The following is a 23,700-nucleotide window of genomic DNA, read 5'->3' as shown; positions in this document are numbered from 1 at the left end:
GTTCCTAAAGAATAAGCCAAACAACTTCCTGCTGATTGCACATTTTCGTTCAGCTGTCTTTCCGACTGACCAAACATTAACCAATATTAAACATTGAAGTAGTTTCCACATCGTATTTATATTTACATTTTCACAAACTGATAAACAGAAGGAAATTACAACCACTCTTGCCGAACTTGCTGCAGTACCCCACATGTATGTTTGCTGTTTTGCTTTCGCTTCAGAATCACTTATTTTAAAAGCTAACCTACGGTCGAAATAATAATTGCAGATCACTGCAAGTTTTAATAAGTACCCAAGATTACGTACCATAGTCCGATATGCCAAAGGAAGTAAAAGAACGGATAGGCAAATATTGTAAAGTCTGTTGAAGATATTCCTGTCACTTCCTCCAAAATGAATATCCCTGAGAGCTGACTGAAGATATGGTAATTTCCTGTGATCACAGGTTGATTGGATGCTTGGCACAAATCAGCGCATTAAGTCAACCCTATCCATTCATTTCAACCACCCGATGCAAATTTTCGGACGATGGTCATTTTTGGGGCGAGTGGGTTTGATTGACCTCTGCACATGGGGGTGAAGATATTTCGAAGTTAAAAATCAATATTTATTCGACAGGGTGCAGAATAGCTTTATGAGAATGGTTCCAAGGAAGAGATTTTTCAATTCTGTGGATAGATTGCATAAATTGGGGCTGTTTCCCTCAGAGAAGAGTAAGGGGAGATTTGGTAAAGGTGTTCAAAATCATGAGGGGGCTGAACAGAGTAGATAAAGATACACTGTTCCCATTGGTGGAAGGATCAAGGTCTAGAGAAAACAGATTTAAGGTGATTGGCAAGAGAGGCCATGATGACATGAGAAAAACCATGGCCGTAATCGTTTGGCCATTCTCACCAGCAAACACCCGCTGCCGGGAATGCATCGAACAGGATTCCGTTGACCGCGGTGGGACCAGAAGATCCTGCCACCGGCCAACTGCCTCCGGGGGGGGGGGGGGGGGGGGGGGTGCACAGAAAATCCAACCCCTTACTTACGCAGTGAATAGTTAGGGTCTAGATTGCATGGTATGTTTCAAGGCTTAATTTTATGCTTAGGGTTAGCCCAGAAAAAAAGTGTTTTTGGTATTTTTTACATTGAAGGGGAATGGGAGTTTACAGTTCCTGTAAATATACTTTGTATATCATTTACCTCTTTAATTTGAAATAAATGTGTTATTGGATTACAACTGCACAGTGCATGGTCTTTCATTTTTAAAATTAAGGGGGGCTATACAATGTCATGTGATATATCTCTGTATCAGTTAGCTCCCAGATACTCCCACATATTCTACCTGTGCTTGCAATCCATTAATGGGTAACCGAGGCTCGTGAGTAGGCCGCATGAGTGGCCTCATTCATCTCAGTGAGCCTCAGACTGAAATCAGGGTTGTTCACGAACCATGACCCTCATGAATAAGATTAAATACATTTAATAAATGCTGAACACTTCATAACAAGTTAAAGAAAATGCTTACTCATTATATCTTAATAGAACTGTCATTAACTTCAAACGGTAAAAACAGAAGAAATATTTACGCTTGATTAGAAGCAGAGGGAGTGCATTGTTCCCACAGTCAACGTTGTGCACAATCAGCATGCACCTCACTTTGCTTGTCCTTTCTTTACGTGCGTATCACTTCAGTTATGCCAGTAGGGAAAAAGCTATGCAGACAGGAATCAGCAGAATGTCATAAAATCCCTACAGTGCAGGAGGAGGCCAATCGGCCTATCAAGTCTGCACCGACCCTCTGAAAGACCACCCGCCTAAGCCCCTTCCCTGTCCCATCCCCATAATCACAACCAACCGTTGGAAGCTAAAAGGCAATTTAGCATAGCCAATCCATCTAACCTGCATGTCTTTGGACAGTGGGAGGAAACCGGTTCACCTGGAGGAAACCCACGCAGACGTGAGCAGAATGTGCAAACTCCACACAGTCACCCGAGGTTGAAATTGAACCCGGGTCCCTGGCTATGTGATGCAGCAGTATTACTCCATGCCTCAGGGGTCTGTGCTGGGACCACAACTTTTCACAATATACATTAACGATCTGGAAGAAGGTACTGAAGGCACCGTTGCTAAGTTTGCAGATGAGACAAAGATCTGTAGAGGGACAGGTAGTATTGAGGAAGCAAGGGGGCTGCAGAAGGATTTGGACAAGCTACGAGAGTGGGCAATGAAGTGGCAATTGAAATACAATGTGGAAAAGTGTGAGGTTATGCACTTTGGAAGGAGGAATTTAGGCATAGACTATTTTCTAAATGGGGAAATGCTTAGGAAATCAGAAGCACAAAGGGACTTGGGAGTTCTTGTTCATGATTCTCTTAAGGTTAATGTGCAGGTTCAGTCGGCAGTTAAGAAGGCAAATGTAATGTTCGCATTCATGTCAATAGGGCTAGAATACAAGTCCAGGGATGTACTTCTGAGGCTGTATAAGGCTCTGGTCAGACCCCATTTGGAGTATTGTGATCAGTTTTGGGCCCCGTATCCAAGGAAGGATGTGCTGGCCTTGGAAAGGGTCCAGAGGAGGTTCACAAGAATGATCCCTGGAATGAAGAACTTGTCATATGAGGAACGGTTGAGGACTCTGGGTCTGTACTCGTTGGGAGTTTAGAAGGATGAGGGAGGGGGGGGGTCGTATTGAAACTTACAGGATACTGCGAGGCCTGGATAGAGTGGACGTGGAGAGGATGTCTCCACTTGTCGGAAAAACTAGAACCAGAGGACACCATCTCAGACTAAAGGGACGATCCTTTAAAACTGAGATGAGGAGGAATTTCTTCAGCCAGAGGATGGTGAATTTGTGGAACACTTTACCGCAGAAGGCTGTGGAGGCCAAATCATTGAGTGTCTTTAAGACAGAGTTAGATAGGTTCTTAATTAATAAGAGGATCAGGGGTTATGGGGAGAAGGGAGGAGAATGGGGATGAGAAAATGTCAGCCATGATTGAATGGCGGAGCAGACTCGATGAGCCAAGTGGCCTAATTCTGCTCCTATGTCTTATGGTCTTATGGCAAGGGCAACAGTTAACAAAATGTCTTTTGGGCTATGGGCGGCACGGTGGTGTAGTGGTTAGCACTGTTGCCTTACAGTGCTGAGGACCCGGGTTCGATCCTGGCCCCAGGTCACTGACCGTGTGGTGTTTGCACATTCGTCCCGTGTCTGTGTGGGTCTCACCCCACGACCCAAAGATGAGCAGGGTAGGTGGATTGGCCACGCTAAATTTCCCCCGAATTAGAAAAATTAACAAAAGAAAATCTTGTGGGCTGCACTCAGAACCCAGATGGGTCGCATGTGTCCCCTGGCGCTCCCATGGCTGTGACCTGTTCAAATTATGGGAAGACCTTCCATCAGAAAATAAGGGTGCACCACGTACCTGTGGGGCAGATGCAGATGAGCCTATACACGGTCATTCCAGCCTCATTACTGCTGGACGTGGAAAATCAGGACATACCTGAATCTCCAGTTTCTTGTTCAGTTCCATACAAAAGCAGCTGTGCAAAAATTAAAGGCATTCTTTCTCCAGTAAACATTTCAGGTATGATTCAATTAAACGATTCTTAATCTTTTCATTTTAATAAAATATGCTGATGGTTGGAAATTTCAGCTATTGCCTGTAAATCCATTTTCACAGTTCATCAATTTTACAAGAGAAAGATTTCCTATCGAATGAATGAACTCTTTCCAACTATATTACAGCGATGGTACCTTGGTAGTCAATTTATGGAAACAAGACATGTGCAGTCATGCATCTAATTTTTAATATTCCTTTAGTCACAAAACTGTCACCCTCTGAAGTGTTACTAATATTGCTGTAGACTTCCGGTTGCGGCTATGCTGAGCTAAGTCGCACGTTCGGCAGCTCCCGCCAGAAACGGACTATTGGGCTCTTTTGAGGGGCCCCAGCGGAATTTGTTTGACGGTTCCCAGTGTGGGAAGGTGACAGTACGATTTCCCCGGCACTGTATGGATTGGACCAGGAGTGGAGCGGTGAAAAAAGTAATTCTGGTGCAGCGAAAAGTGCGAGGGAGGAAAGCCAAGATGATGGCGGGTGGAGACCAGGCAGCATGGCGCAGTGGGCGCAAGAGCGGCAGGAGCTTCTCAAGCGCTGCTTCATGGAATTGAAAGCAGAGCTGCTGGAGCCGATGAAGGCTTCGATCGACAAGCTGGTCGAGAGCCAGAAGGCCAAAGGGGCGGTGATCCGGGAGGCGCCTGCGGCAGAAGGCCTCGGAGAATGAGGATGAGATATTGGGCCTGGCGGTGAAGGTGGAGGCGCACGAGGCGCTGCATATGAAATAGCAGGAGAAGTTCAAGGACATGGAGAATCGGTCGAGGAGGAGGAATCTGCGGATTCTGGGTCACCCGGAGGAAGTGGACGGATGCTGGAGCATATGTGGTCACGATGCTGAACACGTTGATGGGCGCGGGTGCCTTCCCGAGGCCCCTGGAGCTGGATGGGGCCCACCGAGTCCTGGCGAGGAGGCCCAAGTCTAACGAGCCGCCGCGGGCGGTATTGGTGCGGTTCCACCGCTTGGTGGACAGGGAGTGTGTCCTAAGATGGGCAAAAAAGGAGCGGAGCAGCAGGTGGGAGAATGCAGAGGTCCGTATATACCAGAACTGGAGCGCGGAGGTGGCCAAGAAGAGGGCCTGGTACAATCGGGCTAAGGCGGTTCTGCATCGGAAGGGGGTGAAATTCGGGATGCTGCAGCCGGCGCGACTGTGGGTCACGTTTAAGGACCGGCACCATTACTCTGAGACGCCGGAGGAGGCGTGGACCTTTATTCAGGCCGAAAAGTTGGACACGGACTGAGGGTTGGTTGTGAGGGGAGGTTGCGGGGGGCTACTGTGGTTACTGTGCTTTGGAGGATGTTCTGTTCTGTTCTGTATTGTTTCCTTGGGTGCTGGGTGGGGTAGGGTGAATTGGTTCGAAGGGGGGGGGGGTTTGTGAGAGTGTGGCCGTCGGTGGTTGGAAGGACGGGGCCCAGTTGGGGGAGGGGAGATGGGAGGCCCGAGGTGGGGGAGTTGGGATTAGGCCGCAAAAGGGAGATGCGCCAGAGAGGGCGGGCCGGTCTGATGGAAAGCACGGGCTTTTTCCCGCACTAGTGAAGGAAGGGGGCAGGGCCGGGGGTGTTGGAGAGGAGCGCCCGCTGATGAACAGGAGGGGGGGCGGTGAGGGGGAGACTACCACACTGGGGGGTCGATGGAGTGGCCGGGGTCAGCAGGAGTCACATGACTTACGGGAGTGCTATGGGGGGAGCAATGCAGCTAGGGGGGGGGGGGGGGGGGACTGGGTTGCTGCTGCATTGGCCAAAGGTGAGCTGGAGCTCGGAGAGAGAGTCAGGGCAGGGGTCTGCCGCTGGGGGGAATGGAGTGCGCGGGAGGCGCTGGCACGTGGCTGGCCTAGAAAAGGGGATGGCTAATCGGCCCGGGGGGGGGGGGGGCTGATCCGGCTGATAACTTGGAATGTGAGAGGCCTGAACGGGGTCAAGAGGGCCCGTGTGTTCGCGCACCTGAAGGGACTGAAGGCAGATGTGGTTATGCTCCAGGAGACGCATTTGAGGGTGGCAGATCAGGTTAGGCTGAGAAAGGGGTGGGTAGGGCAGGTTTTCCACTCGGGGTTGGACGCAAAGAATCGAGGGGTGCCGATTTTGGTGGGGAAGTGGGTGTCATTTGAGGCGCTGAACATCGTGGCAGACAATGGAGGTAGGTATAGGTATGTGATGGTGAGTGGTGCAGGTGGTATTAGTGAATGTATATGCCCCGAATTAGGACAATGCCGGATTTATGCGGCCCATAATGTGCTTGAGGGGGTTTATGGACCAGATGGGAGGAGTGGACCCATGGAGGTTTGTCAAGCCGGAGGCCAGGGAACTTTCTTTTTTTTTCCCACGTCCATAAAGCCTACTCCCGGATAGACATCTTCGTTATGAGCAGGGCACTAATTCCGAGGGTGGAGGGCACGGAGTATTCGGCCATAGCCACCTCAGACCATGCCCCGCATTGGGTGGAGCTGGAGCTAGGGGAGGAGAGGGACCAGTGCCCGCTGTGGCGCCTGGATGTGGGCTTCCTGGCGGATGAGGAGGTGAGCGGGCGGATCCGGGGGTGCATTGAAAGCTATCTAGAGGCTAACGATAATGGGGAGGTGCAGGTAGGGGTGGTCTGGGAGGCCTGAAGGCGGTGATTAGGGGAGAGCTAATCTCCACTAGGGCCCACAAGGAGAAGAAGGAGAGGAGAGAGAGGGAGAGATTGGTGGGGGAGATTTTAAGGGTGGATAGGAGGTATGCAGAGGTCCCCGAGGAGGGACAACTCAAGGAGCGACGAAGCCTCCAGGCCGAGTTCGACCTGTTGACCACCAAGAAGGCAGAGGTGCAGTGGAGGAAAGCGCAAGGGGCGGTGTAGGAGTATGGGGAGAAGGCGAGCCGGATGTTGGCACACCAGCTTCGGAAGCGGGAGGCGAGGGAGATTGGTGGAGTTAGGGATAAAGGGGGGAACACGGTGCGGAGTGCGGTGGGAATAAATAGGGTATTTAGAGACTTTTATGAGGGGCTGTATAGGTCTGAGCCCCCGACAGAGGAGAGGGGGATGCGTCGATTTTTGGATCGACTGAGGTTCCCGAGGGTGGAGGAGGAGCAGGTGGCTGGGCTTGGGGCACCGGGAGGGCTGGAGGAGCTGACTAAGGGGCTGGGGAGTATGTAGGCGGGAAGGCACGGGGGCCAGATGGGTTCCCGGTGGAATTTTACCGGAAGTACATGGACCTGCTGGGCCCTCTATTAGTGAGGACTTTCAGTGAGGCGAGGGGGGGGGCCTACCCCCGACGATGTCCAGGGCGCTGATCATGCTGATCTTGAAGCGGGACAAGGACCCACTACAGTGTGGGTCGTATAGGCCAATCTCTCTCCTCAACGTGGACGCGAAGCTGTTAGCGAAGGTGTTGACTACCAGAATTGAGGACTGTGTCCCGGGGGTGATTTACGAGGTGCAGACGGGTTTTCTTAAGGGAAGGCAACTGAATACCAATGTGCGGAGGCTCCATAAGACCATAAGACATAGGAGCGGAAGTAAGGCCATTCGGCCCATCGAGTCCACTCCACCATTCAATCATGGCTGATTTCAACTCCATTTACCCGCTCTCTCTCCATAGCCCTTAATTCTTCGAGAAATCAAGAATTTATCAACTTCTGTCTTAAAGACACTCAATGTCCCGGCCTCCACCGCCCTCTGTGGCAATGAATTCCACAGACCCACCACTCTCTGGCTCCTTAACATAATCATGATGCCTACAGTGGAGGGGGAGGTGTGAGATAGTGGCGGCAATGGACATGGAGAAGGGTGGAGTGGGGGTACCTCTGGGAAGTGTTGAGGAGGTTTGGGTTCGGGAAGGGGTTCATTAGTTGGGTTAGGCTACTTTACGAAGCCCCAGTGGCGAGTGTGGCCACGAATCGGAGTTTTGTTGTATGCCGATGACCTGTTACCTGGGGATGCCAGAGGTGATGCGGTTCCTCAGGGAGTTTGGGGACTTTTCCAGGTATAAGCTCAACGTGGGGAAGAGTGAGCTCTTTGTGGTACACCCAGGGGACCAGGGAAGGGGGATAGACGAGCTTCCACTGAAAAGGGCGGAAAAGAGTTTTTGGTATCTGGGGATCCAGGTGGCCAGGAGCTGGGGGGCCCTACACAAGCTCAACTTGACGAGGCTGGTGGAGCAGATGGAGGAGGAGTTTAAAAGGTGGGATATGCTGCCACTCCCCTTGGCGGGTAGGGTACAGTCGGTGAAGATGACGGTGCTCCCGAGGTTCCTTTATTTTTTCCAGTGCCTCTCCGTCCTGATCCCCAAGGCCTTTTTTAAGCGGGTCAGTAGGAGCATCATGGGATTCGTGTGGGCGAAAAGACCCGGAAGGTTAGAAGGGTGTTTCTGGAGCGGAGTAGGGACAGAGGAGGGTTAGCGTTACTTAATCTGTGTGGGTATTACTGGGCTGCCAATGTGGCGATGATACGCAAGTGGGTAATGGAAGGGGAGGGGGCAGCGTGGCCGAGGCGTGGAGATGGCGTCCTGTGTGGGAATGAGTCTGAGAGCACTGGTGACAGCACCGCTGCCGCTCCCGCCGACTAGGTACACCACGAGTCTGGTGGTGGCGGGGACTTTGAAAATTTGGGGGCAGTGGAGGCGCCACAGGGGTGAGGCAGAGGCTTTGATTTGGTCCCCGATCCGGGAGAACCATTGGTTCGTCCCGGGGAGAATGGATGGAGGGTTCCTGAGCTGGCACAGGACAGGAATTAGAAGGATGGCGGACCTGTTTTTAGATGGGACGTTTGCGAGCCTTAGGGTGCTGGAGGAAAAATTCGGGCTTTCCCCTGGAAATGCCTTCAGGTACATGCAGGTAAGGGCGTTTGTAAGACGGCAGGTGAGGGAGTTCCCGATGCTTCCAGCACTCAGGATCCAGGATAGGGTGCTCTCGGGGGTGTGGGTTGGAGAGGGCAGGGTCTCGGCGATCTACCAGGAGATGCAGGAGGAGGAGGAGACCTCGGTGGAGGAGCTAAAGGGTAAATGGGAGGAGGAGCTTGGGGAGGAGATAGACGAGGGTATGTGGGCAGATGCCCTAGGTAGGGTTAATTCTTCCTCCTCTTGCGCCAGGCTTAGCCTGATACAAGGTTCTTCACAGAGCGCATATGACAGGGGCGAGGCTGAGCAGGTTCTTTGGGGTGGAAGACAGGTGTGGGAGGTGCTCGGCAAGCCCAGCAAATCATACCCATATGTTCTGGGCGTGCCCGGTGCTGGATGGGTTCTGGAGGGGCATTGTGAGGACGGTGTCTAAGGTGGTGAACACCCAGGTTAAGCCGAGCTGGGGGTTAGCACTATTTGGGGTATCGGACGAGCCGGGAGTGCAGGAGGCGAAAGAGGCCGGTATTCTGGCCTTTGCGTCCCTGGTAGCCCGGCGGATGATTCTGCTACAATGGAAAGATGCGAGGCTCCCAAGTGTGGAAGCCTGGATCAGCGACATGGCAGGATTCATTAAATTGGAGAGGGTAAAATTTGCCTTGAGATGGTCTGTGCAAGGGTTCTTCAGGCAGTGGCAACCGTTCCTAGACTTTCTAGCGGGCGTTAGGAGGTGGTCAGCAGCAGCAACCCAGAGGGGAGGGGGGGGGTGTATTTTGTGTTTTCTACTGTGTTTATTATTGCTTAATGGGGGTTTGTATATTGGGGGAATTTGTGATGTAGTTGTAAGATGTTTATTTATGTGTTCTTTGTTTTTCTTTTTTCTGTAAATGTAAAATATGTAAAATTTGAATAAAAATATTTCTTTAAAAAAACTAATATTGCTGCAAGTTCAGGGGTGACCTCTAGATATCGAAAGGGGAAGGGTGGAGCACATTACAATAGCTTAATTATACTTCCTTTTCATTTGCTTCCAGCTATATTATTCTGTACCTGAAACAAATAGTACATAAGTTTCACCATCCAGTCCCAATGCCGCCTGGGAGGAGAAGTTGGGGTTTTTACAATTGGCCTCATGATCACTAAGCTGTGCAGGTGGGGGAAATCTCTCATCACAATTCAACAATATTGGTTAAAATTGCATATCTGTGCAGGCTTTGGATGAGATGTTGAAGCTTGACTGTGACTTTCAATCTCACAGTCTGACATTTCACTGTCTATATTCATGCATGGATATTTATGAAAGGCCATGAGAGCAGCTATGGGGTTAATGGAGAAAACACTGGCATCATGTTGTGTGTGTGGGTGTGGGTGGGGCTCCCAGTACCCCCGGAACTGCCTCTACCCACTGGACTTTCTGATGCCCATTGACCATGTGCAGATTAAACAATTTTTAGTGACCCCTGCCCCCAGTTGACAGCGAGGTCATTCATAGGTGCAATCGATGTACAATTTCCAAGATTACAAATGTGAGGATTGTTAACCTCCGTGTGTACTCCTCACCTATAATTGGTTATTTATTACTTTCAATTAGATGTGTGTTATTCTATTCATTAGTCCTGTTCTGGGAAGTCTTTCAGCCAATTTCAATTCCTTCTCCAATCCCATCGCTCTCAACAAATTGCTACTTTCCAGCAAAGAATGATTATTTGAGCTACTGCCGCTGTAACAATGCATTACCCAAACTCCATATAATCCATATCGATCCAAAGCAAGGCATGAAATTTGTAGAACCTCCTGCACTGGCCCCAACTCAAGAGGAATGGCAGACAATGGCCCACGACAATGTTCCCCAAGAGTTCCTGCTGACGTCATGATTTGTTTCTTTCATATCTTCACACACACGTTTCTCCCTTTAGGGAATTAGTAGGCTGATTATTAGCTAGCTGAATGTTCTTTCCATGACCATCAAGTCATGGAGTGGGACTTGAACTTTAAAGACAGGGCACTAACTACTGAACCATAACACCTCCAAAGTTATGTGGGAGGTTTGGAGAACGCAGCAGAAATTCTCAATCTAAGCAGCATCACACAGAGAAGCCCAGGTTTACCCATAACCTTGGCTCGAACGAGTGCCTCCTTCCTACTGAAAACATTGTCAGGCTTTGTAACAGCTGGCCTCTTGGGCCAGCCAACACAGCCCCCAGATTTCATTATCAACACCACTGACGTCCCATTTTCAGAGGCCTCCCATCATGTCCTAACATGCATTACTTAAGATGACTACAATTTCTAGCAACTACTATGTAACTGGAGTTCCAATACATGTACAAACCAGCCATTGCTGACCCAATGTTCAGAGTTTTCCAGCATCTCCAATTCAAACATGGACTGGCCAGATGAAACATGACAAGATTACAATTGTCTGCCACCATCACATTTATCAGCGATCGAAAAGGTGCAACCTCCTCCCAACCCCGGCAAAGCATGCACAAACCAGACACTCTCAGTCACAACTTTATTTTGTTGCTTTTTGAACCTGTAGTTCAGGAAAATAAAGGAAGAAACAGATTAACACTGCAGCATATCAACTATTCAGCAACTGAAGAGGAACAGTTAAGAATTAATAGGGAGAGCAAACTGGAGGGATTAAAGTAAGAAAGAGGACAGATTTCACTTGGGCTACCATACACTGAGGAATGTCCACCACCCAGAGTAGGAAAAGACTACGGGAGCCTGCACCATGAGAATTTTAAATATCACTTTTGAAAAAGGATAATTTAAATCTGTGCCACCTTATGTCTGATTTCATCAATTGTAATTAATATATAATTTGTCCCAAATCATTACAGAAGCAAGACCAGTGCTATTCAAATTTTAAAAAACCTCATGGAGACCTTTCTAGTATGTGCGCTGCACTTTCACCAAAGTTGACTGAAACCAGAGTCGAATTACATGTCTGCTAGAATCGCCTTATTATCTGTAGCCATCTCACACTTTTGTGGCTGTATCTATTCCTTGCCAAGAGACATTATATATTGTTGCACTAAAACAAATAGTCTCGATGACAGATCGTTTAATTATTGTGAGAAAATTGTTACTTGTTTCCTCTTTTCTTCCCATCTCATTTTTCCAAACTGCATTCTTGACATTCTCGGAGCATTTGTATGATTATTTGATGATAAATGGATTCCGCACTCAGTGCGCAGTGGTGGGAAGATTACAGTTTTTCACTATTATTCAATCATGAAATTCATTAAAGAGATGTTTCAGGGAAGATTCAGAAGGTATTGTTGATAGAAGAATTCCCTTATGTGTTTTGCACGTTCACAATGATAAATGTAAACCTAATCATATTTCCAAACTGTTGTCTTACATTTGATTATTTCAGTGATTGTTTTACATATCAAGACAGCAGCAGCCACTCCCCAGCTCACGAGAATCATTGTGACACATATCTGGAAAATCTCATTGATGCAGGCGAGCACAAATGCCCAATAACAACAAGCTGTGTTTATATGAATCTCACACCAGGAAGATAAGGGGGCAGGGGAGATGGGAGCTAACAAAATTATTTGTTGTTCAGATGTGGCAAACGGAGTTTAACGTGGATAAGTGTGAGGTCATGCATTTTGGTCAGATAAATGGGAAGGCAACTTATTGTCTAAATGGGGAGAGACTTTGGGGTGTTCTGTTGCAGAGGGATCTGAGGGTCCTCGTTCATGAGGCACAGAAAACTAGCTAGCAGGTACAGCAGATAATAAAGAAAGTGAATGGATAGAGTATAAAGTTAAGGAAGTGTTGTTGCAACTATATGAAGTATTGGTGAGGCCACACCTGGGGTATTGTGTACAGTTTTGGTCCCCTTATTTGAGGAAAGATGTATTGGCATTGGAGGCATTCAGAGGAGGTTCACTAGGTTGATTCCAGAGATGAGGGATTTGTCATATGAGAGATTGAACAGTTTAGGCCTATACGCTCTAAAGTTTAGAAGAATGAGGGGAGATCAGATTGAGGTATACAAGATGGTAAAAGGTACGGATAAAGTAGACATGGAGTGATTGCTTCCTCTTGTGGGGCATTCTAGAACGAGAGGTCATAGTCTCAGGATAATAAATATATATAATATATAACACAGCAAAAATTGTTATCAATTACAAACCTAAAGACACCACACAGCTACAGCAATCTATGTATAACACTTAATGAATTCCCCCTTAGCTGTTCCAATTCAATAACAAAATCCAATTAAACCAAAACCCCTTTTCAAGGGTGTGGCCCAACACTGTATTCTCACTTGAATGGGACTGGTCCTTTTTCTGAAATTCTGATCCAGATCCAACCAGCAGATTCAAACACCTTCCGGAAAGCAACTATATATTTAAAGTTACCAAGGCAGTTAACCACAACCAGCTTTTTACTGGAACAGCTTTTAAAATGAAAACAGAGAAAAACCCGTATTTTCTCTTTCTGTAGTCCACAGCAGTCAAACTGAAACTGAAACCCCCCTCTCACCTCACAACCACAGCCCAATGAGCTATAAGTCACATGATAAGAGACAACCTTTCTTAAAGGGACACTCACATGACAATCATCACACCTCAGGCAAGGGGCAACGTTGAGAATGCAGGCCTTCATGAACAGTTGGACCAGGCAGCTGAAGGCTATGTTGTCAGCAATGATCCAACTGTTCAACACAAACATCAGTAGAATAGTTTCAATCAATGGGTGGGAGGGGCAGCACAGTGGGTTAGCACTGCTGCCTTACGCCGCCGAGGACCCAGGTTCAATCTCGGGTCTGGGTCACTGTCCGTGTGGAGTTTGCACATTCTCCCCGTGTTTGTGTGGGTTTCACCCCCACAACCCAAAGATGTGCACGGTAGATGAATTGGGCACACTAAATTGCCTCTTAATTGGAAAAAAAGAATTGGGTACTCTAAATTTTTTTTAAAAAATAAATGGGTGTGAATCAGAAAACTTTCAGATCAAATCTGGAGTCAGGCAGAGCTGTCCTCTCTCCCCATGTCCTCTTTGTGTGTTGTATAGAAGCTTTTGCTGTGTCCATCAGGAAGGATTTGGTCGTAAGAGGAGTAACGATCCCAGGCAATGGAGGCACTCAAGTCAAAGTCTCGCTGTACGTGGGCGATGTCATCACCTTCTGCTCGGATTTTAATGTCTGCGATCAGTTCGAACTGACCTCAGGAAACAAGGTAAACCGTGGCAAGAGCGAGGTTCTGTTCTTTGGGAACTGGGCTGACTGATCCGTAGTCCTCTTCACCATCAAGTCAGATTATCTGAAGGTTCTGGGGATATAATTGGGAGCGTCTGGCGCGTGTGTCAAAAACTGGGAGAGGGCATTCCCAAGACGAGGCAGAAACTGGGCATGTGGCAACTACGGTCCCTCAGCTACTCCAATGGTAAATTCATTGTCACTTTTAATGCTACCAATTATCCAGGTTTTATAAATATCTGAATTCAAATTCTCACACTCCCATAGTACTCTGGATTAGTACAGGCCTTTGGATTACTAATTTTGTACTAATAGCCACTGCACAATCTTTCCCCAATTATTATTGGGTCTCAGCCGTGTTTTCTTACATATGTTCCAGGAAGCAACACTTTCGCACACTTATCCCTGGCCATAGGCCGTTTTAAATCATATAAATGCACCCTGAGCTACCATTAAAGTATCAACACACGACATTGAAATACATCTTACGCTGGCAATAAAAAGCAAGTATGTTTGTTTGATCCATGTTGTTCCAGCGAGGTTGCAGAGATTAACTCTTTCGGATCATGACAGTACATCAGTCCTAGCAGCTCGAAGCAGGCCTTCCCACCAGGCACCAATTGTTTTCATATCTGCTTTCAGTAAAAACAGACCATAAATTCTGCTCAATGTTATCTTCCTGCCGTTCCAAACCAGGACCTCAGATCATAACCCTTTCCACTTTATCATGAATAGAGCAGCTGATGAACCAATTTTATACAGGAAGCTGTGAATTCCTCAGTCACATTTTGCATCGAAACTCATGTAGGAAAGCTGAAAAGCTGCAGGAATATATACAGTGCTGACTGCTTGGCAGAGCAAGAGGGACAAATCCATCTCCAATAATATTATTAAACTACAGCACTTGACAACAGCCACATATTTCATTTCTCTAATGAGTTGTTATGGTGTTTTTAATGGGAAGTTTGGATTAACCTATGCACACTTCCACCTTTTCAAACCAGATTGTCTATCCTGTTAATCTGTTCTGGTGCTTTCCAGAGGAACAAGTATGCTCAAATGTGCTTCTCGTATTTAAACACAATTTGTGTTCCAAGAAATGATCTGCTGGTTATTAAAGATACCATTAGTACTCAATTCAGTACAGGGACATAAAAGGTGCAGTTAAACACCAGGATTTCAGAAGACCTTTGTAAATTCCCAGCATGTCTGAGACTGTGATTATGGGATTAGATTACAACAAACCAAGAGAACCCAAATGTGATCCCTGGTTGATGCTGTGTTGGCTGACATTACACACGATAGTAATCTGGCACTAGAATACCAATGGATTGCAGATAAAATAAAATCAGCCACGGTTCCTGTATTCAGTAACCCTACTGGAATGTGATTATGCCTAGCTGTTCGTACTAAATTAGGTTCGGCTGTCACCCTTAACAATAGAATAACCCGGGTTTCACCCCCACAACTCTGGGCAGCACGGTAGCATTGTGGATAGCACAATTGCTTCACAGCTCCAGGGTCCCAGGTTCGATTCCCGGCTTGGGTCACTGTCTGTGCGGAGTCTGCACACCCTCCCCCTGTGTGCGTGGGTTTCCTCCGGGTGCTCCGGTTTCCTCCTACAGTCCAAAGATGTGCAGGTTAGGTGGATTGGCCATGCTAAATTGCCCTTAGTGTCCAAAATTGCCCTTAGTGTTGGGTGGGGTTACTGGGTTATGGGGATAGGGTGGACCTTGGGTTGGGTGCTCTTTCCAAGAGCCGGTGCAGACTCGATGGGCCGAATGGCCTCCTTCTGCACTGTAAATTCTATGAACTCTATGAACCCAAAGATGTACAAGGTAGGTGGATTGGCCACGTTAAATTGCCCCTTAATTGGAAAAAAAAAATAACTGGGTACTCTAAATTATAAAAAAAACAATAGAATAACCCATCAGTGCCCATGAAGAATGGCACTTTTAGGCAAAATGCAAGAGGGTTGGTGGCATCCTTGAACCACATCCCTATGTTATGTGTATCAGTTTGAACCAATCACCTGAAAACAAGCACTACTAGCTCACAGATTATTCTCATTCTCTCAGTACCTTCCATTAGGGCAGTTTTTTTTCCCTGAGACCCACTTACTTTAAAAAAAAAATTTAGAGTACCCAATTCATTTTTTCCAATTAAGTAGCAATTTAGCGTGGCCAATCCACCTAGCCTGCACATCTTTGGGTTGTAGGGACGAAACCCATGCAAACACGGGGAGAATGTGCCAACTCCACACGGACAGTAACCCAGAGCCGGGATCGAACCTGGGACCTCGGCGCCGTGATGCTGCAGGGCTAACCTGCGCCACCGTGCTGCCCTCCAGAGACCCACTTATATCAATCAGCTGACCTTTGTGACACACACCGGCCGACCTTTGCGATGCACCATTTTTGCTTACTTTTAATGCGTCAGGTGAGCCTGTTTGGTCCTCACTATCTCAATCTAATCAGGTTCACAGGAGGAGAGGGCTATGTGCGCACATCGGGTGCAGAGTTCAGCCGGCTCCTATGTGCTGTCTCTATCTTTGTGAGGACGGAAAATCCAACCTTGCACTTGAGAGGTCATTGTGAATGGCAATAGCAACAAAATGCTTGTTTTACTCAGCACTGGATACTCCTCGGAGAGGTTACTCCAGAATGCCGACAGCTTCATGGACTTGCGGCGTGTTTTTAATGTGCTGTCACAGGTGAGGCGCAGAAACTAAGTCTCTTAGTTTGGAGTCAATTAATAATTGATTCTGGGGTCTGAGATTCAAGAAGATTTTTTAAAAGAAATTTAGAGTACACAATTATTTTCTTTTCCAATTAAGGGGCAATTTAGCATAGCCAATCCACCTAACCTGCACATTTTTGGGTTGTGGGAGTTAAACCCACCCAGTCACGGGGAGAATGTGCAAACTCCACACGGATAGTGACTCAGGGTCGGGATTCGAACCCGGGTTCTCAGCGCCGCTGTCCCAGTGCTAACCACTGCACTACTGTGCCGCTCCTCAAAAGTATTTTTGACCAGCCTCTTCTCTTTAAAAATCTGAACTTCTCCTCTGGAAAGCAGCAACAAAAACTGTTGATCAGCCCCGCCAGGTGCGGCTGAATAAGGCTTACCAGTTTATTGAAAATCAAGAGGTTTGTCCTTGAACACGCCATGCTTGGTCTTCAACTGCCTTTGAATATTTGAGGCATTAAAACTCTCGTCTGCCAGTACTTCCCCGCATATAACACACATGGGCTTTACATTCGGATTTACATTGGCACAATTAACAAAGCTTAAACTCAAGAAATCATCTTTATACAGCTTGTTCCTGATTTCAGCTAACAATAGCACTGCTTTGTCCTGTCATAGACTCTCCTGTGCAGCTCTCTCCAGCAGATTCAATTGAGAGATTCTGATCTGTTTGTGTCTCTGGCCCTCTCTTCCTTCTAACAAAATGATCCATCTTCAGTTCTTCACAGTCCTGTTGCCTTGCTTACTTGCAGCTGGAAAATGGGGGAATATCTCCTCCGTGATTTTGTGCCAAAAGCACAGACGTACAGTGCTCGTAACATCAGTGCACATGCCGGGCGTGTGACCTGCTCTCTGCCTCCGTTCCTGGCAGCGAGACTGCATCGTTCCATTTAAAGGCCGGTTGTGGCTATCATTCTCAATTTAAAAGCCGGTCGCAGCAGTTGGACGCTTCTTCCGCGATTGGGAATGCCGTGACTCTCCAACCCACCTGGGGGTCACGACCCACAGTTTGAAAAACCCTGCATTAGGGAGTACACACCTTGCACTTGGCGTCTTTTCATATGAAGTATGCACCCTTCATGATCATGCAGATGCATAGGGATTTTGTTCTTGGTTCCTGATCCTGTCTTTGGAATGAAAGCGGGTCAGGAACCCATAAATGCCGATAGTGGGACCCCTATCGGGTGATATTGGAAGAGGCAGCCAATTTAGTGCCTCCAGGAGTCTCATCCAAAGAAGGCTGGCCTGCGTATTCCCAAGAATGAAGGGGCATAAGGAGGCTGTGGGCATTAATATACTGGCAGCCTCACCAACAGAGGCGGCCACTGCTGAAGTATGTAGGGGGGCTCAAGGGTGACTCCATTATCTGCCGTCAGCCATAAAAAAGATAAACAAGAAAGGCTCATTGGACTACCCCTCCCCCCCCAGTAATGGACACTGTCATGGTTAGCCAATATTTGGAGCGGAATCTTCCTTGTTGAATGAAGCCTCCAGTTCCCTGTCTATCCAGCCTGCCACTGGGGGGCTGCCACTGTTTCACGGACAAACTCCTGACGCAATGACTATCCTGTGCTTTGGCTGAAAAAAACAGCGGCTTCAGGAGAGTGCCCTAAGGGGGTTTGTTTGGTTACCCGCCGCAGACAGGGTGATAACCATTCCCACCTTCACCCTGACTCCTGTATAATCCTGTGCAGACAGGAACATGCATGGAAAATTCAGCATTGGACTCAGTTTATTCCTGATACACTTCAGACTTTCACAAAGGTATGTGAAGCACTATAAATGCGAAGAAATCATTTCCAGTAGGTAACTGACAGCTGGAAGGAATATTTTTGAGACAAAAGACTCAATTAGCAAAACTCACACCCACTAACTTCCTTACACTAACTTCTCCTGGAATTTGAACCAGGACATCTGTCCAAAGTGATTCCGGAATAGAGGAAACCTAGTTAGAATTGTGACATAACTAAGAAAAAAAATCCTAAACATAGAATAAAACCTTGAAGAGACATTATCAATTCTCCAGATTATTTCCAGATTTTGTTTCCTGCCTTCTGTCACCATTTCTGTTACTTCCAACATAAGCCATTCAGGATCCGGATGTCTTGATTTATTTAGAATAGTACACACACTTTATGAATTAAGACAGGAAAAATAATGAAATAACTCATTTATATTAGCACAAGGTCTGCAATAAATACATGGGGAAATTAGACTAAACAGCAAGACCATATTTGGTGTCATAGGAACATTAGATATAGGAGTAGGCCATTTGGCCCCTCGAGCTTGCTCCACCATTTGATTAGATCATGGCAGATCTTCTACCTCAATGCCCACTTTCCCCATAACCCTTGATGTCTTTAATAACTGGAAATTTATCTATCCATGTCTTGAACATACTCAGTGATTGAGCTTCCACACCCATCTGGAGTTGAGAATTCAAAGATTCACCACCCTCCAAGTGAAGAAATTCCTCCTCATCTCAGTCTTAAATGGCCTCCCGCTTATTCTGAGGCAGTGTTCCCTGGTTCTAGACTCGCCAGCCAGGGAAAAGATCCTTCCTACATTTATGCTGTCGAGCTTTGTGAGAATTTTGTATGCTTCATTGAGATGACCTCTCATTCTTCTGAACGCTAGAGAATACAGTCCCAGTCTTCTCCATCATTCCCCATAGGACAATCCCAGCATCCCAGGAGTCAGTCTGGTAAAGCTTTACTGTGCTCCCTCTATGGCAAGTATATCACTTCTAAGGTAAGACCACAAAACTGGACACAATATTCCCGGTGCGGTCTTGCCAAGGCTCGAGACAATTGCAGAAAGACAGCTTTACTCCTGTACTCAAATCCTTTTGTAATAAAAGACAACGTACAATTTCCCTTCGTAATTGTTTGCTGCATTTGCATGCTCGCTTTCAGTGACTCATGGACAAGGACACCCAGGTCCCTTTGGAGATTAACACCTCCCAATCTCTCACCATTTAAGAAACACTCTGCATTCCTTCACGTTTTCCCACATTATATTCCACCTGCCATGTTCTTGCCCACTCTCTTTGCCTGTCTAAATCCCCTTGAATCCCTCTTTGCATCCTCCACACAATTCTCATTCCCACCAGGTTTTGTGTTGTCAGCAAACTTGGAGATACTACATTTGGTCCACACATCCAAATCATTGATGTATAGTGTGAATAGCTGGTCCCAAGCGCTGATCCTTGGGATAACACACTAGATACAGCCTGCCAACCTGAAAAAGACCTGTTTGCTCCTACTCTGTTTTCTGACCATAGAATCCCTACAGTGCAGGAGGCGGCCATTCGGCTCATCGGGTCTGCACTGATCCTGTGAAAGAACACTCGACCTAGCCACACTTCCCCATAATGCTGCACATTGATCATGGCCAATCCACCAAACCTGCACATCTTTGGACTGTGGGAAGCAACCGGAGGAAACTCATGCAGACTCAAGGAGAACATGCAAATTCCACACAGTCACCCAAGGCTGGAGTCAAAACCGGATCCCTGGTGCTGGGAGGAAGCAGTGCTAGCTCATGCCATCCCTTTAGTCTATTAGCCAATTCTCAATCCATGCCAGTATGTTACCCCAGAAGCCATGAGCTCTAATTTTGTTTACTAGCCTCTTGGATGGGAACTTATCAAAAGCCTTTTGAAGATCCAAATACACCACATCCATTGGTTCCCTCTTATCTATTCTGCTAGTTATCTTCTCTAAAGATTTTACAGATTTGTCAAACATGATTTCCCTTTCGTAAACCCATATTAACTTGGCTTAATCTGACCATTATACTCTAAGTGTCCAATCATCGCATCTTTTATAATACATCCTAACATTTTCCCTATGTCTGATGTCAGACTGAAGGTTTGCAGTTCCCTGTATTCTCTCTCCTTTTCGTACATAGTGAGGTTGAATTTGCTGCCTTCCAGTCTGCAGGAATTGTTCCAGAAACAAGAATTTTGGGAAGGGTTCACTAATGCCTCCACTATCTGACAGCCACATAATTCAACACTCTGGGATGTAGATCATCAAGTGCAGGGGATTTATCAACTTCCAGTACAATTAATTTCTCAAATACTACTTTTTTTACTAATACTAATTTCTTTTTGATGTTTTCTTTCAAATGTATATTTGTTATAAACTATGTATTAATTCTTTAAATGTTAGTCATTGCCCATCTAACATCACACTTTTTAATGTAGTCTCCAAACTACCACACCCAAATTGCCCCTCAAACCTTCTGTATTTTCCTTTGTTTAGATTTAGGACCCTAGTTTCGGACTGAACAACATCACTGTCAAATGTAATGTAAAATTGTATCATATTATGGTTAGTCTTCCCTGAAGGCTTCCTTTCAACAAGGTTATTAATTAGCCCTTTTTCATTGCATAATGCCAGATCTAAAATAGCCCATTTTCTATTTGGTTCCTCAATGCACTATTCCAGAAAACCAATTTGCCCTTCACAGCATTAGTGCTAATTAGGTTTATCCAGTCTATATGTAGCCTGAAATCCCCCATGATAACTATATTATCCTTGTTACATGCACCTCTGATTTCCTGATTTGCACCATGCCATACATTACCACTACTGTTTGGTGGCATAAGAACAACACCCACCAATGTTTGCTGCCCTTGCTGCTTCTTAACTCCACCCAAACGGATTCGAAATCTTGATCTTCTAATCGATGGTCCTCTCTCGCTAATATACCTGATCTAATCCTTTATTAACAGCACTGCTACCCCATCTCCTTTCCTTCTTTGCCTGTCCTTCTTAAATGTCAAATACCCTTGAATGTTCAGTTCCTAGCCTTGATCACCCCGCAACCACTTCTGCAGAATGGCAATTAGATCGGTCAGGTTCACCTCTTATTTGTTCAGTCAACTCATCTACCTTGTTGCGAAATAAATACAAGCACGAAAGGATTTCTGCATTGGCAGCACGGTGCCGCAGTGGTTAGTACTGCTGCTTATGGTGCTGAGCATCCGGGTTCAATCCCTGCCCTGGATCACTGTCTATATGGACTTTTCACATTCTCCCCGTGTCTGTGTGGGTGTCACCCACACAACCCAAAGAGATGTGCAGGGTAGGTGAATTGGCCATGTTAAATTGCCCCTTAATTGGGGGGGGAAAAAAGAATTAGGTACTCAAAATGTATTTTTAAAATGTTGGCAAACACAAGGTTTGACCAAGGTTGTGCCAATGACCATATGCACAGACTACACTTAGGTTAAGGCACACAGAAGCAGGTCATTGGGCTTATCGGCTCGCTGCACGATGGCTACTCAGATACATTATTGTCCCTCACATCAATTAGGTTTGAAATCTCAGCCATGCTGTTGTGAGGATATTAAAGCCAGTCTCAGCTCGGACTGCTCTTTCACATGTTCTGGCAGCCTTCACAGAGCTACTTTGGATACAGGCCAGTGTTGTTTCTCATTCCTTTGGCTGCAGGTGGTTTATGAGCTAGAAGTGGATAGAAATGCAGACAGATTCCAAGGCCTCAGCAGCGACAACGGATATGGTCAAACAGTCTGTTTTCACTTGCTCTGAGAATCACACATGAGGAATGGATTTGTGGACAGCAGGTCTCCAGCATGAGTCATTATCCTCAGGAGAGGTAGGAAAGCAAATTGGAGGGAAATTAACGATGAGGCCAATCTCAAAGAATTAAGAAAAATCACTAGTTAATTCTACTGCTGCTTATTCTACAGGCTGTAAGCTGACCGCATTTCTCAGAAGACAGTAAACAAACATGCTGTGTTCTCGGTACTAAACACAAAAGGGACTACGAGCCGCAGATTGGACATCCTGCATGTCACAAGACACAGCGGATGATTGCGAGTTGCACAATACATTTACGCCAGAATAAAAAGAGCAAGTGGAATGAAAAGGAGCATCAAGGCGGGTCTGTTCAGCACAACATGTTCAATTTGTACAATCATAGACTCTTCCCCAAAGTCCAAGGAAAATGAATAACTGAAGCCAACAACTGAGGTGCAAGCTTTCCAAACTCCCAGGTCAAATAGCATTGTATAATATAAAGGACATCACTTCACAATATGGTCAGACATTCAATTACGTGTACACCCTTGGACACATATTTTACTATTTCTGCCAGTTTTGTATTCTGCAATTTAATCCTTCACCTACCTTATTGTAGTACCGCACCTGGACAGAGTGCCACTGCCCATCGCTCACTCCTCCTGGTATGAAGGGGGCCACTGTGGTGGTAGACTCTCCTGTTAAACATTGTTGATTCGGTTAGGAGAGCAACATGAACATAAATCAAACCAGTGTCACATGAGAATTGCAAAACTTTTAAAATAATTATTTGTTGACCTGAAAGTTCCCAGTTTTTGTGGCCTTCTCTTCTATGTCCTGGATTATACAGGTGAAATTGCCGCTTACATTCCTGCAGACAATTCACAGACAGTGACTCAAGCCGGGAATCGAACCTGGAACCTGCTGCTGTGAAGCAACTGTGCTAACCACCGTGCTGCCCATTTAAATTTAGGGTAATTGAAGATGGTCATGTGACCTGCTCTGCAGTCTGCCCAACGGCAAGTCTAGAGGTCAAAGGAAGGTTTAGATTGTCTTAATGAAGAGAAGGGCCAAGATATTTATACTTGGAGGCAGGAACAGCAGTCTCTGACTATACCATGAGTAGACCCTGGGATGAGTAAACCTAGTCTCCCAATGTTCCAGAAAGAACAGATGTCCTGTAACCTATACCTATACAAGAGGGGTTGTGGATCAAATACAGTTAATTAGCATTTATACCTGGATACAAGTCTAATGTGTTTCACGTTGCCATGGGGAAGAGGGCAGAAGAAGCTATTTTTTGAGTTGAGGTTACAGGTTTCCTTACAAAGCCAGCAATATCACAGACAGAGCAGTTTTTATTTGATGTGGTCTGCAGCCACCCGAGAGGCAGAGAGCAGTAGATAAAGGCTACCAATCCTATGCTGAAGCCGACAAAATGCTGGCTCTATTGTTTACCTCGCAGAATGCAGCATGCTCAGATTGAAGACCGAGTTTAGGAGGATTTAAAGGAAGCTGGGGGAGGGGGGTGGGGGGTTTGACTTGAATGTAGTTCAGGTCGTTCCCTTCTGGTATCTGTAACTTCTTCATTTTTTTCTTTAAAAAAAAAAAAAATTTAGAGTACCCAATTCATTTTTCCAATTAAGGGGCAATTTAGCGTGTTCAATTTACCTACCTTGCACATCTTTTGGGTTGTGGGGGCGAAACCCACGCAAACACAGGGAGAATGTGTAAACTCCACACGGACAGTGACCAGAGC

At 46.4% G+C, this 23,700-nt stretch overlaps 1 protein-coding gene across 5 annotated transcripts in view; it reads right to left on the bottom strand.

Annotated features, from left to right (window-relative positions):
* celsr1a (cadherin EGF LAG seven-pass G-type receptor 1a) overlaps positions 1 to 23,700 on the bottom strand; it is a 432,565-nt gene that overhangs the window by 151,589 nt on the left and 257,276 nt on the right. For all 5 annotated transcript variants that reach the window (XM_072471478.1, XM_072471479.1, XM_072471481.1 and 2 more), the window contains exon 6: positions 22,551 to 22,639. In XM_072471478.1, coding sequence (XP_072327579.1) covers positions 22,551 to 22,639 — 89 coding nt within the window. The remainder of the gene's footprint in view (positions 1 to 22,550; positions 22,640 to 23,700) is intronic.

This window comes from Scyliorhinus torazame, chromosome 13, assembly GCF_047496885.1.
Source record: "Scyliorhinus torazame isolate Kashiwa2021f chromosome 13, sScyTor2.1, whole genome shotgun sequence".
NCBI classification, from domain to species: Eukaryota; Metazoa; Chordata; class Chondrichthyes; order Carcharhiniformes; family Scyliorhinidae; genus Scyliorhinus; species Scyliorhinus torazame.
This window is presented reverse-complemented; position numbering and strand designations above follow the sequence as displayed.